General features: G+C 45.6%; 2 protein-coding genes across 3 annotated transcripts; both read right to left on the bottom strand.

Moving 5' to 3' along the window:
* Positions 1-1,582: 1,582 nt before the first annotated feature.
* LOC116631932 lies at positions 1,583-6,170 on the bottom strand. Its single transcript, XM_032403491.1, has 2 exons — positions 5,489-6,170; positions 1,583-2,345 (listed from the first exon to the last, which is right to left on the bottom strand). Exons 1-2 carry the CDS (start codon positions 5,740-5,742, stop codon positions 2,135-2,137), a joined length of 465 nt encoding a protein of 154 aa, XP_032259382.1. The 5' UTR covers positions 5,743-6,170; the 3' UTR covers positions 1,583-2,134.
* A 1,056-nt stretch (positions 6,171-7,226) lies between these two features.
* On the bottom strand, positions 7,227-16,174 carry GLRX (glutaredoxin). Of its 2 annotated transcripts, none has more exons than XM_032403973.1 (3): positions 15,869-16,174; positions 10,103-10,222; positions 7,227-8,505 (listed from the first exon to the last, which is right to left on the bottom strand). In XM_032403973.1, the coding sequence occupies exons 1-2, from the start codon at positions 16,073-16,075 to the stop codon at positions 10,109-10,111; spliced, it is 321 nt and encodes a 106-aa protein (XP_032259864.1). In that variant the 5' UTR covers positions 16,076-16,174; the 3' UTR covers positions 7,227-8,505; positions 10,103-10,108. The 2 variants fall into 2 exon arrangements, with proteins under 2 accessions (XP_032259864.1, XP_032259865.1); XM_032403974.1 differs by having other exon boundaries at positions 7,227-8,500.
* Between the last annotated feature and the right edge of the window lie 1,150 nt (positions 16,175-17,324).

Below are 17,324 nucleotides of genomic sequence, written 5' to 3'. Positions count from 1 at the left end.
GTAGTCCACACTGAGAGTCCAGCAATTCACCAGCTACAGTTCAGGTTTCCCTCTCCCGGCTCTAATTCTCATGGAGCTCTCGGCTCTGGTCACTTGTGATTCTCTGTATCGGCCTGTCGGCCTTTCCAATTTGGGGGGCAGTGGTTTATCCTGTGACTTCGTTCCTCTTATGGACCTAAGGAACACTGTTAATGTTTCAGTTTATTCAGCATTTTACGGGCTGTTGAGATGGAATGTCAACTTCCAAGCTTCGTACATATTGAATTGGACACTGGAGGTCCTCAAGTGCATGTTTTTAAAGCCTGTCAGATAAAACGCTTAGACTCTCCAAATGCGTGCAAGTCCCGCAGCCAGCACGTAGCGTAGCCCAACCTCTCCCAAACTCATTTGACCATCAAACCCCTTTTGTCACGTAACATTTAGTAATGTGGCACGGAGCCAGTGTTCTTAAGAACCTGCTCTGGGAAACTCTGAGCTAAGAGACAGTCTGTGATGGAGAAGAATCAGAGCATGTCTTATGGCTCAGTGCCCAGAGGCCTGCGAAGGCCCTTCAACCCTTCCTTTGGACCAGGAAACACAGGTAGGTCTTCCTCACAATGAAAGGCCCAGTGAAGGGCAGCATGGTTATCATTATGTGTCCCTGGAAGCTGGCTGGGCTCAAATCCTGGCTTTGCTGAGAGACCCTGGGCAACTTACTTAACCTCTCTGTGTCTTGGTGTTTTACATCTTTAGAATGGAGAATGATGGTGATAGTATTTGGCTTATAGGGCTGCTGTGAGGATCACATGAGTGAAACGTGTTCAAAACTTAGAATGAGCTTGGCACCTGGTGAGAGCAGCTGGGTCTTTCTAAGCTCCTTTTGTCATAGCATGCAGACTTTTACATTCTATTTCAGCTAATAGGTAGATCCTGTAGCCCTTCAAAAATACCTAGGAAATGTGGGAGAAAATTCATTATATACTGACTTTTGGGTGAGTTAACCATTACCTGATACTACTTTTACACTGTAGCTGTTTTCTAGATTCTGATCTATCTAAGTAGAAAGACTGAGGACCAGTGGTGTTGGCCATCTCTTTGCTACAGGGCAAGAGTTTCTAATATTTCCAAACTTGTGGACCACCCCCCTCCCCATGTTTTCAGTATTAAAAGATGGGGCAGACCATGGCCTCTCCACATGTAGTGGTTGTGCTTTAACCATTGACTGAGAAAACAGTAATGGTCAAAAGCTACTGTAAATGCTGGGATGCTTTTTTTTTTAAAGAGTAAATTAAGTATTGGGGCGCCTAGTGGCTCAGCCTATCAAGTGTCCGACTCTTGATCTCAACTCATGTCTCGATCTCAGGGTTGTGAGTTCAAGCCCCATGTAGAAAAATAATAATATAAATTAATTAAGTAAACTAAGTATTTTGAATAATTATATGTACATGCAGTGATTCTTTAAATGAATTTATATTTTCTTCCCTGCTGCGGCTGCCATACAAGAAAATAAACCAAGAAAAACTTCTAACTGGGTAAACCAATTGTTCACCTTTATTGAAACATTAGAAAAAAACAGATGCAGTAAAAGATACATGGAAAGGCACCTCTTTATATATACCTGTGGAAAATGGGAATATCTGTGTATATTCTCGGACCCTCTCAATAGCCCTGAGACCATGCCAGGGCTCTACAGCTCACAGGGCCCACTCTCCGGAAGTCAGAGAATAACCAGTGGAGAGAATATGCTGAAGATGATCTCATTAGTGGGGAACACATATCCCTCACTCCTCAAATTCCTATAAAGGGGGATTTCTCTTCTCTTGCCAGCTCAGGGTGTGTTTGAAGGGGCACTTTGCTTTCATTGCTCCATCCTTCATTTGGACAAGGGGAATTTTTCTGGTTATATTAGGGACAGTCTGTCAGCCATTGGGCCATACCTGGGTGGGGTAAGTTGTCCTCAAAAGTGGCCCAGAGCCACATTTATCCCCTCCAGCGCTTCTGCCTGCCTCAGGTTTCCCGGGTTGGGGAAAGAAGCACAGCTCCCTTCTGGTTAGTGTGCATTTTGTCTGTCTCAGTTTATACCCACATTCTGCCCTTTTGGGAGGCAGCCCGTAATCCATCCTTTTCTTCCCTTGCACTCTGTGGCACTCTCCAGTCATCCGGTGACTGGGTTTGCGAGTGACATCTTCCAAGCAAGTGGCTGGTTCAAGGCAGTCCGAGTCAGCTCTTGCCACACATGGGGGTTGCATCCTAGATGCGAGGGGACAGCCCTCCTCGTGGCCACAGCTTCCGGCTGAATTCTCTGACTTCCCAGGAGTTGTCGGCTCTTCATTCCCAGAGTGGATCCTTTGGTCCCTGTTCGACACCTTTGGTTAGAAGTCAGGGCAGATTGTGTTAAAGAACATTCATACCTGATCCTCAGGAATGACTTGGAAGAATAATAAGGAAAGGCCGTAGAAAATCCCCACCTTAAAAACAACTTGTAATTTTACTTATAAAGTATGCCAAGTTTCACAAGGCACCCAAGAGAAAATCGAGAAGGCAGTGGTTTTGCTCTTTCCTGAGAAAGCTCGGCCGTGGGCACCCAGAGACTCCAGCCCTGTTGGCAAGGAGGGAGGACCTTGACTGGGCAGGAAGAGCAAGAAAGAACCAAACCCCAGTTGTGCCGGGTGCAACCCCAGAAAGGTGACACAAAGTTCTGTACTTTCATTGGCTCTCCTAATTCCCCTTCCTCTCTTCTCCCCCCTTCAGCTTTGCACAGCTCACCAGAAGTCACCTGGGGACAGCAAATATAAACCTGTGTGTAAATCTAGACCTGTGTTTAAATATCACCAGTGTTTAAATGGACCAGGCTAGAATTCTCTTCCATTAATTTGTAGGAGTAAATTTTACCCATTCAAATGTTGAATGTATTTAATAAGAAAAGACTGCTATTAATATAAGAAAGAAATTTGACTTAAAATATTTCAGGAGGCCGGTTCTTTAACATATTTCCCAGAACCTGCTAACAACAGCTGTGGTACAGTGAGTTAGGGAGCGTGGCTTTCTCTTACAACCAAATGTTAAGATAATGGCCTAATAATACTCACTGGGGATATAAATAGTGTGATCTGGGCCACACAGACCCATTTATCACCCTAGGTGTTATTTCCCCTTAAGGGCCATCTTTGGACAGCCTTGAACTTGGAAGGATGGCTGTCCCATTCCAAGGGCCAGGCTGGAAGCAGCAGATCTACAGCCGTTATTAAAATGGGACATGTGCAGGAGACTGAATCACTTTCTTTTTAAAGTAAACAGAAGGAGTAGAGCTTTGGCTCTGAATTGTTTGCCTGGTTATTCTTGTTGCTCTTTCTGCCAACCCCTTGTGCCAACCTCTTGGTGCCCTTCAGATGATATTCCTTTCTCTTCCTGCATATCACACAGAATTACTCAGCAAGGAGCTGATGGGTAACAGGAGATTACGGGAGAGACTGCACACTGGCCTGGGGGCTGCCAAATCCCTTTCCCCTGCTTGGCAGCCAGAACCTGGCGCCCAGACCCAACCCCTCAGCTGTGAAAGTGGGGAAACCCAACGGCTTAAAAGAAAAACATCCAGAACTAACCGTTGGGGGATCCTCACCTGATCATTCATTCATTCATCCATCCAGACATCTAACAGATATTATCAAATGCCTACTATGGGCAACCAGTCTTCTCAATGCTGCAGATAGAGCAGTAAATAAACAGACACAGATTCCTGGCCTCAAGGGGCTTACATTTTAGTGAAGACAGACAGCAAACAAAATAAACGGCATGCTATATTAGGTAATGAATGCTATAAAGAAAAATAAAACAAGGAAGAGGGATAGGGAATGTCAGGTGAAACTTTAAAGAGGGTAATATGGGAAGCCTGTTGAGAAGGTGACATTAGCACAAAGACTGTGGTGAAGGTCACCAGTGGATAAACCCAATCCGTGCACACAGATCTTCTAACCAGTTTTTGGTGCCTCATTCTTAAATAGGTGCAGATAGCCAGATCTCAAATGTTCAGGGCAGAACATTGACTGGCCTTCAAATATATAGCAGAAATAGAAAATAGGGACTCAGTGGGAAAAGAGAGAATGCAGGAATCAGAAGACAGCTTTTAGAAAGCCCCAAGTATAATTAGTATCTTTGAGAGATTAAAAAAAAAAAAAGTGTTTGCATTCATAATACAAGAACAAGAGGAAAAAGAAAAAAAAACAAATAAGAACAAGAAAGAACTCTGGGAAATAAAACAAATCACAGTTGGAAAAAATTCAGTAAAGAAGTTTTAAAAAATCACAATAACCTCAGAGAGATAAGATACTGCATTCATGAAACAAAGACAATCTTATAAAAATAGGACATTCAAATAATACTGAAGACCTGTTGGCAACTAAGAACCTGATGTCAGAAATTAAAAACTCACCAGAAAAATAAGAAGATAAAGATGAGTAGATCCCTCAGGGGAAAAAATAAGAGAAAAATAGAACAAGAATTAAAGGACAAGTCCAGGAAAGCCAATGTTTGACTACTAGGAGTTCCACACAGAGAACACAGAGAAAATGGGAGGGAGGAAAGTATCAAATAATTCAATAAAACTGCCTATGGACCCTCCAAGCCTCCATTTACTCCCCAAAATGTATGAAAATAAATAGACCCTCCCCACGGCATATCACCATGGTATTTCAGAACATGGGGCTTAAAGGGAAGATTTTATATGCTTCTGGAGTATAAAACAAGTAAGAAAACCAAACAGGTCATCTACAAAAGACCAAGAATGAGAATGGCTTCAGACTTAGCAGCAGCACTGCAAACAGTAGACCAAGAGCCATGTCTCCAAACTTCTGGAGGAAAATGACTTCCAACTAGAAGCTATAGTCAGATGAACTATCAGTCAAATAGGAGGGTACGTACAATAAAAGCATTTTTAGACATGCAAGGTTTCAAAAAATTTACCTTCCTTGCTTTCTTAAAAACCATGGAGGATATAGGTCTTCCAAAATAAAAAAGAAGACTAAAAAAGAGAAAGACACAATCTGCCAACTTTCCTTCTTTCTTTTGGCGTAGACCTCTCGGAGTTTAGCTGGGCAAGGGGTTTCCCAGTGGGGACAGCATGACCTGGCCTCCCCTGCAGCTAACTGGGGCGGTAGACCCAGTTCTGGCCAATGGGGCGTGAGCGGAAGTGGTGCGTACAACCTTTGGGCTGACTGTGACTTCGTGGAGCAAAGCCTCCTGCCTGCCTCTGGACTGTCGAGAGAGAGTATGCCTTTGTTAAAGCAGTTTAGCTGTAACAAATGTATACGGACAGAGGGAAGTAGGAGAGCCAGCCCAGGAGAGAAACAGAGTAGTCAGAATGGCAGTGAAGCGAGATCCCAGGCAGAGAGCCGTGCCCGGACATAGAGGGCAACCAGCCCAGACTGCAGCCGTTGATGGCTCTCTAGTTTACATCTTTTTTTTTTCTAACTTGAGCAGAGAGTGCCCAGATGAGCCCGAAGCAGACTCTTACCTGTACTTAGCTTGCCCTGTGCTGATGACGTTTCCATTCTTCGCACCACGCGTTGCGCTCGCTGAGGGTCCAGGCGTACCATATTGCTGCACGAGTGCTGCACTTTGACCCGCTGCTGATGGCTGGCGGGCGGCTGCGGACGGAGAAAACGCATAGCAGCCCACGTCCATGGACTCTCTTTCTGGGCGATGCCCAGGACTTGTTCCCACACTAGCTTTCCCACCAGGGGGTACCTGGGGTGCCCAAGGACTCATTCAGGGCCACCCCTCTGGTAAACTCCCAGGGAAACCGAAGCCAGTGGAAGACTCTGAGCCTCTGTTCAGCTTATCTTCTCCTGGGGCCATTCACCTGATGGTGATAATATTGCCCTTGCCTTACACAGCTGGGTTGGTGTTTGTTACTGCTTTTCCAAAACTAAAATGTGTTGCTTAGGGATATTTAGGGAGTAAGGCTATAGAGAAGCATAAGAATGATTACAACAAAAATGAGCTAGTGGTTACTTCTGTGGAGGGAGGAAGGGGATATGTTGGGAAGGGGCACATGGGCCTCTCTGGTGCTTTATCAGTACCTTAGAAGGGCTCTGTTAGAGAGGGGTTTCATTTCTTAACCTAGGAGGCAGATATATGGCTGGTCATTTACACAGAACTATGCATTCTACACACTCTTATATAGGTCTAATAGATCTTACATTTTTTTTTTAAGATTATTTATTCATTTGAGAGAGAGAGAGTACAGAGCGAGTAAGAACACAAGTTGGGGGAAGGGGCAGAGGGAGAAGCAGGCTCCCCGATGAGCAGGGAGCCCGATGCAGGACTCGATCCCAGGACCATGGGATCATGACCTGAGTGGAAAGCAGACACTCAAGCGACTGAGCCACCCAGGCACCTATCTTACATTTCTTTTTTTCTTTTTTTTTAAAGATTTTACTTATTTATTTATTAGAGAGCGAGCAAGAGAGAAACAGCATGAGAGGGGAGAGGGTCATTGGGAGAAGCAGGCTCCCCGCTGAGCCGGGAGCCCGATGTGGGACTCGATCCCAAGACTCCGGGATCATGACCTGAGCCGAAGGCAGACGCTTAACCAACTGAGCCACCCAGGCCGCCCCTATCTTACATTTCTTAAGAAGTTTAAATGAAACTGATAAATGTGTGGTCAAAACAGGGTTTGCAGATGGGTGGAATAGGAAGAACTTTCAGTATTGTTTGACATTTTTAATCTCATGCATGTATTGCTTTGATAAAAAAAGATCTGTGCTAGAAACTGGGCATACAATGAAGTTTAAGTCGAGACTCTTGCCTTTGAGTATTTCTGAATCTGGCAAGAGACCAGTACAGAGGATTAACTGCAGTTCAACCCTATGAGAGTTTTGAAGTACCAGTATGCAGATGCTTTAGGATACAGAAGAGAGAGCAGTGGCGTTTTATCGTCCAAAGGCAGTGAGAGGAGAGGGTAGGTACAGGGGAGATAATCTGTAAATCAGGCCTCGAAGAAGAAGTTTGAAAGTAAATCAAAGGTGAAGAAGGGGTGTTTGAGGATAAAGTGTGAAAGCAAGTATGGGCAAATGGTCTGGAGGGGATTTTGCACACCGCACAACCCCCAGGGGGGCATTCACAGTGTTGTGCAGGATATAACCTGCACAATCATCCACAGCCATTTGGTTGAAGGGTATTAGGTAAGAAACGGAAAAAATAGAATGTGAAATGAAACTATTATAGGATTCTAAACATTATTCAATAGGTTAGTGTTGACATATTCACATTATTTGTCATTTTAATATGAAATTTAAAAATCACATCAACCATTTGTACTCAGTGAAGGACAATAGCATGTGCCTTTATTTATAATGGTAGGGGACAAACATGAATAAAGTTTTAATATGGTGTAGTTCACATTAATATTATTCCTCAAGGTACTGAGAACATAGAAAAGAATTAGACAAAAATCACTCTCAATTAACCATTCACACTAGAAACTGCAGAAGAAAATTAACTTAAAATCGCAATTCTAGAACAAACTTTACAATAAGGGACTCAAGTTTTCATAGAGTGGAGGGAAAAAGGAGAGAGAAAAAATCGTTTAGGACCGTGTTTCTCAAATATGGCCACTTTCACAGACCTATTCTTGGGGGAAGGGTTTGCAAGTTTTCTGTGATAACATTTTAAATGTTGTATTTTACTTCTGTTCATAATCTAAACAAGTTAATACACACTTATTCCGGATTACCTGGACGACCATCTTACATAACAGAGGTGCCCATGATTGCAGCAGCTGTGATCTCTGTGGCTTCAAGTGAAGACCAACCATGCTTAAGTTTTCATGTGGTATTTCTCAAATTAGGTCCTTAAGACCCTTCAAGGAATTGTCGAACACTTCCTAGGAGAAGCTGTGACTTGTCAAGGTTAAGAACACTGATTCCGAGCAGTGATTCTCAAGATAAGATGGGGTGGGATGGGGATCATGACTGGGGAGACCCATGTAGCTTGGAAAAGCACATTCAAAAGACCTATTGTTTTTGTAATGCAAACTCTATAAAGTCAAACTCAACAAAGTACTTTCCAGGCAGTAGCAGAAAACCAATTACAGATTCATCCTGGGGGGCCTGGGATAAACTTGGTTGAGAAACACTGGCTTGGAGGTAGAGGTGTCCTAGCATATGGGACAGTTAGGAACAGACATGTGCCAAAGAGAAAGACGACCTTTTGGGTCATTGAGTGAATCCTAAGCCATCACTTGTCATGGTCTTTTGGAACCCAAAGGGCCAATCGAGAAGAAACCCAAGATATCCATCAACCTTCTCAGACCTGTGGGTTGGGGCAAGTTGGTCCACTTTTAATACTGAGTCAAAAGAAGAAGAAGCTCTTTTTGCCAAAAAAATCCCCCCCTTTTTTTGTTAATATATTTCAGAATTTTAAATAAACAGTTGCTGTGGATTTTAGTCGCGGATCCATCCACCAGGAAGTGTGGTTATCACTGAAGTGCCATCCAGCTCTCAGTGGGATATCATCCTGGGATCTGCTCTGCCAGAAAAACAAAATACAAAGAAGTGGATTTTTGCGGAAATATAAAGTCCCCTCATTTTTTTTCCATTACCAGAATACTTACTCTTGCTATTTGAGCACACTCTGTTACAGATGGCCTTTAGATACAGTTGGCAGCAAAATACTGAGATCACAGAATGCTGAAGGACAGTGCGAATAGACCTTGTGAATAAGGGGGACTCTAACGCCCACCCTGACAGAGGTAGTTGGGGAAATGGTCTTTCATATCTTCCCAACAAAGGCATTGGTTTTCTTCCATTTTTAATCTAAGTCTAAATTGCTCAAAAGTGTTCCAGAATAGAAAACATTTGGCACCACAGTTAATTGGGTTTTGAGTGCTTTGATACATGGGGTGAGGCCACAAACAGACTTAGTGTTCACTTGCTGCAATGATGTTGTAAGAATTGTGATTAGGAGCTTTATAGTATTGACTACTTCATTTCAAGGTATTCAATTATACTTTTTCAGAAAGTCTTTTTTAACTTCTGTTGCTATTTTGAGTTAACCACCACAAATTACATATACCCATTGCTTAAGGGTAAGTTATTAATTAATGGGCAATAAATATCCCTCAAAAAATATTTTGGTCTGAGAACCATACATTAGTCAAAATCTCCTTTGACTGAAAAAACCCACTGAGTCTCTCTGCTCGTCAGTCAGTGGAACCGGCCTACTAGCAACTAGCTAACTATGACGAGAGCTAGGGGAAAGAAGAGCTCATCAGACCCCAAAAAGTACCCTGGTTCCTTTTTTGAAGAGTTCATCACCCTATGGCTTTCCAGTCAGCCAAGGATCTCCTTTGGGTGACAACTGCAGAAAACTTTGTTTTGACATTTGGGAATCCAATTAGATTAAATTGATTTACAGTGTGAACACAGGTAATGCAAAAATTACTTTGATTTCAACATTGCATGGAGAATAATCCAAATTGCTTACCATGGCCTCTGCACCCTGGCTCCCCGCCCATACTTCTTGCTACTCTTCCTTCTCCTTGTGCTTCACTCAATCTCTTCTTGCTTGCTTTCTGTTCCTTGAATGTTCCAGACTTGTTGTCAGCTCTGGGCCTTTGTCCTTGCTATTTCCTCTGCCCGAAAAGCTCTTTAGCTTTATCTTTACATGGCTCTCTCTTTCTTGTCAACCAGGTCTCAGCTCCACCAGCTGAGAAGGACCTTCCTTCGCCATATTAGCTCTAAATTTGCTCCCCACCCCTGCCTCGTTCTATCACATTATTTTATTAATTTGTTTCAGGAATTATTTACTTACTTGTTTTTGGTTGGGCTGCCACTCTAGAAGAGAGGTTCCCTGTTATCTTTTTGTTCCTCTCCCTATTCCCAGTGCCTCGTACAATGTCTGCACATAGTAAGTGCTCAATACATTTTTGTTAAATGAAGGTCAACTAAAAGGATTTCCTCCTATCCACACAACCTCTTTGTAAACTCCTAAATGACATCACAGTTCTTTAAATCACTCCGCATCACTCTTCCTCTAACTGAACTGCCTTTCTGGAGTATAATAAAATCCAGCAGAATTCCGCCATCTCCCAGTGTTCTGGCCGGGCACCCCACCCTTCACTCACCTAGAATTACTGTAGAGCTCCAATCTGATTTAGCCGCTTCAATAGTTCCCCACTCTGATACATATTGATCAGATCACTGCATCCGCCTATACAATCTTTACCGATAAAGACCCGAGGTACCTAAAAAAGCAAACAAGCTAAGGTAGGTAAGGAGCTTCATTACCAGGTTAGAAAGAATGACATTTTTCCTTCCTTTAAAAAATTTCCCATGATCCAAAGCTTTTAGAATCACTTTACAACCTCCTCATGTATGTTCTTTCAGGTCAGAACTTTGTTACAAGCGTAAAATTATTCATCAAAGAATGTTTGTAAGCCAAGATGTTTATCATATGGAGAAGGCAGTGCGTGAGACTGTCTAATTTGTAAAAATAACTTAAAAATCTCATTCTCGAGAAACACATTTCAGGGAAAGAATTTCGGTTAGCTGCAGCCAGACCACCCTGGTTGAATTCTGGTGTCTCTGCAACTGGGACCACACCTGAGCCCTGAGGCTGAGTCACGACAACCAGGAAGGAGTTGGTTTCTTTTTTTTTTTTAATTTTATTTTATTATGTTATGTTAATCACCATAGATTACATCATTAGTTTTTGATGTAGTGTTCCATGATTTACTGTTTGCATATAACACCCAGTGCTCCATTCAATACGTGCCCTCTTTAATACCCATCACCAGGCTAACCCATCCCCCCAACCTCCTCCCCTCTAGAACCCTCAGTCTCTTTCTCAGAGTCCATCGTCTCTCAAGGAGTTGGTTTCTAAACACAGCTAGAAGAGTACTGGCATTAGGTCTTGGTCCCTGATTGTTAGATTCACAGTATATTCGTCATCTCTCTCTGCTGTGAGCTCTGTCCTCAGCTGGGGAAGGGGTGGTGGTATGTGACTCCTTTTTTCATCCCTGGCCTATCATCAGATGTTCAAGTGCTGTCGCTCTGGGAGTAAGAGCTGCTTTGTTTCACTCTCGGGCATGTGTGGGTCACCCAAGGCAAGGCAGGCTGACAGAGTGACTACCCCTGCTGAATGCGATCCTCTCTGGTCACACTCAGGCTCCCTCCGTGCTGCTAGCTTCCCGAGGGTTTTTAGAGTCCTGAAAGGAGGAGGAAGTCCTCTCACTGTGGCCCAGACAACTTCTAGGACTTCTAGGCCAACTTGTACAGAAACGCTGACTTGCAATGAAGAAACAAACCATACAGGTCACCTGACTGAGAAGCAAGCAGGCCCTCTTCCTGAACCCTAAGAACCTACCACAAGGGGCAGGAGAGATGAAAGACAGAAGGCAGTACAAATATTTTCAAAGCGTTTGATTTTCCTCAGAAGGCATAAAGATTCAAGTGAATTTTTTAAAGCACGAGAGAGATGAGAAAGAGGGCAGAATTACTTCAGATAAGTTCTTACAGTGTTTTTGTTAAGAAGGTATTCTCGGTGGGAGTGAGCTTTAAAAATTAAGATATTAATTATCCAGATATTAAACGAATCTGCACCCCATTTCCATGGCTATTTCCTGTGCCCGGAGACTGGGAAAGAGCACACAAAACTGCACGTCAGTGAGAAAGTGCACGAATGTCCTCTTCAGTCACAGACAGCGCTGCCTGCCCCACTTGCCCCGTGGCTGTGTGGGGACTTCGTAAATGGGGAACATCATCAGGGCAACATTATTTTTATCAGCTGACAGAATAGCTGTGGAAAGAGGAGGTCAGAAACCTAAGTTTTCCCTTGGGTCCTTCCATTATTTTAGAACAAAGCTCCCACTCCTCCAAATTATTGGGGGTCTTTTGGCTTTTATCACCCCAGGAACACTTGGCTGTGGTCAGTGTAGCAGTAACTAGAACCTAATCCCAGTGTAATTTTAATATAATTATACTGCAAAGCTCCTTCTGTTAAAGGCACTGCCTAATGAAATAGAAATCATCTGAGCTTTATCTATTTATCTGACAGAGAGAGCGAACATGTAAGTGGGGGGAGGAGCAGAGGGGAGGGAGAGGAAGGGGCAAAGAATCTCAAGCAGACTCCCTGCTGAGCATGGAGCTTGAGCAGGGCTGGATCTCATGACCCTGAGATCTTGACCTGAGCTGAAACCAAGAGTCAGACGCTTAACTGACTGAGCCACCCAGGTGCCCCGAAACCATCTGAGCTTTAAACAAGGAGGAGATGTATTCACTCTTGAACGTCTATATTTTCAAAAAGAACTGAGCAATGGTCACGGCTCCTACTGCTTGCCACATCCCCACCTTTGACTGGGGTGTTGGCTGAGAGGGTTTGAATTAGTTGGAGACAGTGCACCGAGGAGCAAGGAGTCTCTCCTTAGACCCCACCTGGCAAAGGGGCTGGTTTGCCCGAAAGCTGGAAGGCCCCTCTGCCCTTATGCCCACCCTCTAGGCTAGGCAACGGCCAAACCACTTACAGCAGAGCGGTTCCTGGAACCTCCGAAAGGGGTGGGACTACAGGCCACCCAGGGCGGTGTGGGGAGCTGCGGTGACCCAGAGGCTATCTGTTGATTCTGCTGAGAGGGTGAAGGATGAAGGAACACGTGCTCCGTGTCCTCCCCTCCTGGCCCCAGCACCCTCTTCCAGGAACCTGAGAGTCTCTAACTGTCAAGAAGCAGAAAGAGAACTGCCATTGTAAAAGCAAGCTTTATGATAGTGGGGCCTGGACTGTCCTGGTGTACTTTTCTCTGGCCCCGGCCCCAGCTAGGCAGCTTCTTCTGTGCTCCAGGGGGCTCGCTCTGAGCCAGCGACTCAGCTACTTCACAAACTCTTCACCCCCTCCCTGGCTATGTCCCTGGTACAGACCACCATCATTTTTCATCTGAGTAACTGCTGTAGCCTCCAGATGTCTCCCAGCTTCAGCCCTCAGGCTGGCCTTCCTACACTCACTTTTCCCCACAGCCACCACCCTTTCCAAAAACTCAGTTTGGGTTACTCCCCTGCTCTAGACTCTTCAGTGGAATCTCATTGCACTTCACAAGCCACAGTCCTTATAACAGCTTGAAAAGCCTTCCCAGCCTTTACCCCATTACCTCTTCAACCTCACCTCCTCCTACTTTCCTACTAATTCACGACGTTCCAGCCACACAGGCCTCCTTGCCAGGCATGCTTCTACCACAGGACCTCTGCACTCGCTGTTCCCACTGCCTGGAACATTCTACCGCTAAATTTCTGCCTGCATTGCTCTCTTACCTCCTTTAGAGATCTAAGATCAGTGAGGCTCTGATGGCTCCGTTTAAAACTGGACCTTGCTGCCTACTGTCCACCTCCCTTTCCTACCTAGTTGTTCTCTACAGCACTTATCACTGACCACCTTCCAGCAAACTGTTTTACTTACTGTGTTTACTAGAATGTAAGTTCCACAAAGGCGGGAGTTTTTGTTCTGTTCATGGCGGTTAAAAGTGTCTTGATATGTAGTAGGTGCTTTAAAAAATTGCTGCACCCAAAAAAATTATCCTTCAAAGGTGAAGGAGAAATTACTTTCTCACACAAGCAAGAATTGAGGAAATTTGTTGCCAACAGAGCTGCCTTGCAGGAAATGTTCAAAGAAGTTCTTTAGAGAGAAGGAAAATGATAAGGGTCAGAAACTTGGATCTACATAAAGGAAGAGCATGAGAGAAAGAATAAATGAAGGTACTTATAGAAGAGTTTTGGCCATAGCAAAACCCAAACAATTTCTCCAAGTACACGGCCTGATTGAAGACACAAGTTTCTGGAACCAGTCAGGTCCTGCTGGGCTCCTGCTATGTGCCCATCACCATAGGTCATTACAGGGTAAATAAGAGCGACTTCCAAGTCTCTCGTCTCTTCAGATGTAAACCCTTCCTTGGAAGGGAACCTGAAGGCAACCTGGTAAAAGGATCTGTTCTTCCCCTTGGAGGAATGCATTCAGGGCTCAAGAACCTGTGAAAGGTCTTTTTAAGAATTCAAAAACAAACTTAAAAAATTGCCGCTATATGAAGAGATAGGGGAAAAAAATGTGTCGAATGAATGCATGAAGAGGTTTCTCCAGCTAAAGAGAGGCTGCCAGGCTGACAAGGAGCTCTCAAAATTTGTTGCACATTGGAATTACCTGGGGATCTTTTTTTTTTTTTTGGTAGGAAATAAACTTTTTTCCCCAGCCTTATTGAGGTATAATTGACAATAAATTTGTGTATATGGAGGATCTACAATATTATGATTTGATATACATACACATTTGAAATGATCACCACAATCAGGTTAATTAACATGTCCATCACCTTACATAGTTAACTTTTGTCTATGTGTGGTGAGGACACTTAAGATCTCCTGCAGAGCAAACTTCAAGCATACAATGCAGTATTATTAACTACAGTCATCTTGCTGTCCCCTAGATCCTCAGAACTTCCCCATCTTATGACTGAGAGTTTGTACCCTTTGATCTGGGGATCTTTAAAACTACTGATGCCTGGCTCCCACCTCCGATAAATGACTTAACTGATATGGAGAATGACTTGGGCATCCAGATTTTTTAAAAAGCTCCCCGTGTGATGCCAATGTGCAGCAAGGTTTGGGAGCCACTGGCTGAGACGGATCCAGCCGTCACAGCGGGGTCCTTGGCAGGGACTGCCCTGCCCTTTGGTTCTCAGGCCCCGGGCAGCAGGAATCTCTGACCACTGTGTCCTCTGCTGCAGGACCGCCCTCAGACACAAGAGTCCTCAGCTCACAGCTGGGGCCCTGGAAGCAAGAGGGTAACAGGTTTAACCTCCCTCTGTGCCAGAATACTGATCTCTGACTGGAGAGGCAAGGAGGAACAGCCTCCAATGCTTTATGCTCAGAACCTAGACAGAAGCCCGTGAGTCAAACTCAAACCGAAGCAGGATATGTGCTTCTGCAAACACTGTGTCCGAGAATGTGCCTCCTGAGGGGGACTGGGGTGAGCTGGTGGGCCGGCCCCTACCCCACCCAGCGCCAGAACGGACTCAGGCAAGCTGGCTGCCTGGCCATGCCGCCAGAAGCCAGGGGTGCTGAGGCAGAGGAAGCCTTTTTAGGTAGAGAAAAGTAGTTCTTAGAGGGGCTCACGGTCTATTGAGAGCAAAGGGGACTTGGTGGTCCCTTGCTCTGGTCTGGTCTTGCAGCCGGGGAGGTCCTAGAGGATCGCCGAGGTGGTGTCTTGCCTAGGATCACACTGCAAGCCATTGTGAGAGCCAGGCTGGAACTCTGGCCCCTGAACTCCCTACTAGCACAGGCCTGGAAGCATCTCAGAGAAGAAGGGGCAAATCATGAGCCTTTAGATTCTTCCAGTGGGAGGAGTTAGGTAAGATAGGGAAGAATGGGCTAATTGGGTTTATGGTTAAAGAAAGCTTAGAGAAAAGATTGAAGGACAGCAAATCCCGCTTGGCCAAGTGAACACAGAAGAAAGAGTGCATATGATTCCCACATGCAGTAACAGAAACGCACAGGTCACCCTGGCCCCTGCACCCCTCCTTCCAACCCCAGCCCTGCAAGCTGCAAACTGTCATTTCCTGGCAGTGCTTGAAACAAAGACTCCGGATAGCTCACCGACGCCGGGACAGCGGCTGGGCCCGCTGACCGGGACGCACGGGCACAGGGTCTGCAAGGACCTCTGGCTGCAGCCCAGCGGCCCGTTCCCTGGAGCGGTGTCTTCTCTTCGTCGCCCTCCCCCACCCCGCAGAGCCCTCCGGCGGCGCCTTGAGTGCCGGAGCCCTAGCGGTGTCCTAGAGAAAGGCACAGGCGGATCCCCTGCACAGCCCCCACAAGAAAAGGGAATCTGAGAACCTTTTGCCTAGCCTTTGAGAACTCACCGTCCTGGCTCCTGTGAGCGTTGCCAAGTAGTCTTGAATCTTGCTTGTGTCACTGGTGGCCGTGATATCGACAAATTCCAAAGCCCCTTGTTTGAAGGGCAGTTCGCTGAGGAGCTCTTGGGTCCTTCTGCAGTAGGGGCAGGCGGGCTTGATGAACACAACCACCTTCCTGGGCTGGATTTTGCTGTTCACAAACTCTTGAGCCATGCTGACAGGCAGCTGCCTCCTGGGGAGGAATCCTCAATTGCCGGTATTGCTCGGGTGTAAACCGGTGGCCCGGCCAGCTGGCCCTCAGTTAAAGGAACCTCCCCGGAGGAGGAGTTTGCCCAGTAGCGTGCTCGAGTTTTAAAGAGACAGCTCCAGTGTCATTTCAGTCTGGTATGAGTCACCAGCTAGAGACGAGGACTGCATACTTGTATTTCCTTTTTTTTTTTTTAAAGATTTTATTTATTTATTTGACACAGAGAGAGACAGCGAGAGAGGGAACACAAGCAGGGGGAGTGGGAGAGGGAGAAGCAGGCTTCCCGCCGAGCAGGGAGCCTGATGCAGGACTCGATCCCAGGACCCTGGGATCACGACCTGAGCCGAAGGCAGATGCTCAACGACTGAGCCACCCAGGCGCCCCTGCATACTTGTATTTCATCAATAGCTACGTCCAGGGTGTTGGTGTTGTCCTCAGCTTTTTCAGGAGCACCTGCCCTTTGACAGAGAGCAGAGTCAAATTACCCTTTGGGGAAGCATCAAGGATGCAGACCAGCACCAGGGAGGGCGCTGAGCCAGCAGTGACTTCTTAGGAGTGCAATCTTTGTTTTACCTCTCAGAGCCGCCAACACTCACGCAGAAACAGAATCTCTCACGAAACATGGAAATCACCTTAGAGGAAATGAAACTGAAATTGGGACTTTGCATGCGATCTTGACGTGGCTCTGAAGGCATTTGACTTGACACGGTTGATGGGTGTTTGCGGTTGTGATTGCTTTAATGGAATTAGTTCCCAACCCTTAAAAATCCAGAGATTTCACAGGAGAATCTGGTCTTGCAATCTCTGTCTGAAAAGTCAGGTCGCATGGATTTGTGGCAGCAGCTGGGCCTGAGGAGCTGCTGTCCCTCTAGGCAGGGCGGACGGTGACTCCCGTTTGCTGGAGGCCACAGGCTAGCTCCTGTCTTGGAAGCATCTGCTTCTTTATGGCCATCAGCATTTGACTTTGGGACCCTTGAACATCAGTTTACCATGAAAGCAAATTCCAGCACACACCCGGCTTTCAAACTGCAGGTTCAAGGAGGGTATTTTTCTGTTTAACCCTCCGTTTGTGCCCCTTTGTTTTCAGTGTTTGGGAATGAAGTGGTGTAATAACTGGGCTACCACGTTCACCTCAAGCAGGCGCTGTAGCACGGGGGACTGGGATGTCGTCCCCTGCGTGGCCAGCCCACAGTCCCTAGTGGGGGGGCAGAGTCT

The sequence above is a fragment of the Phoca vitulina genome, unplaced genomic scaffold, assembly GCF_004348235.1.
Source record: "Phoca vitulina isolate PV1807 unplaced genomic scaffold, GSC_HSeal_1.0 scaffold6, whole genome shotgun sequence".
Classification (NCBI taxonomy): Eukaryota; Metazoa; Chordata; class Mammalia; order Carnivora; family Phocidae; genus Phoca; species Phoca vitulina.
This window is presented reverse-complemented; position numbering and strand designations above follow the sequence as displayed.

What these genes read in the sequence shown, in the direction of transcription:
- LOC116631932 (XM_032403491.1), bottom strand. Translation starts at nt 5,742, where the DNA reads ATGAGTCCTTGGGCACCCCAGGTACCCCCTGGTGGGAAAGCTAGTGTG. An exon ending in ACAGGGCAAGCTAAGTACAG is followed by an intron (nt 2,346 to 5,488) that starts GTAAGAGTCTGC and finishes TTCTAACCAAAG; the next exon opens with GTGTCGAACAGGGACCAAAG.
- GLRX (XM_032403973.1), bottom strand. Translation starts at nt 16,075, where the DNA reads ATGGCTCAAGAGTTTGTGAACAGCAAAATCCAGCCCAGGAAGGTGGTT. An exon ending in CGCTCACAGGAGCCAGGACG is followed by an intron (nt 10,223 to 15,868) that starts GTGAGTTCTCAA and finishes TTGCTTTTTTAG; the next exon opens with GTACCTCGGGTCTTTATCGG.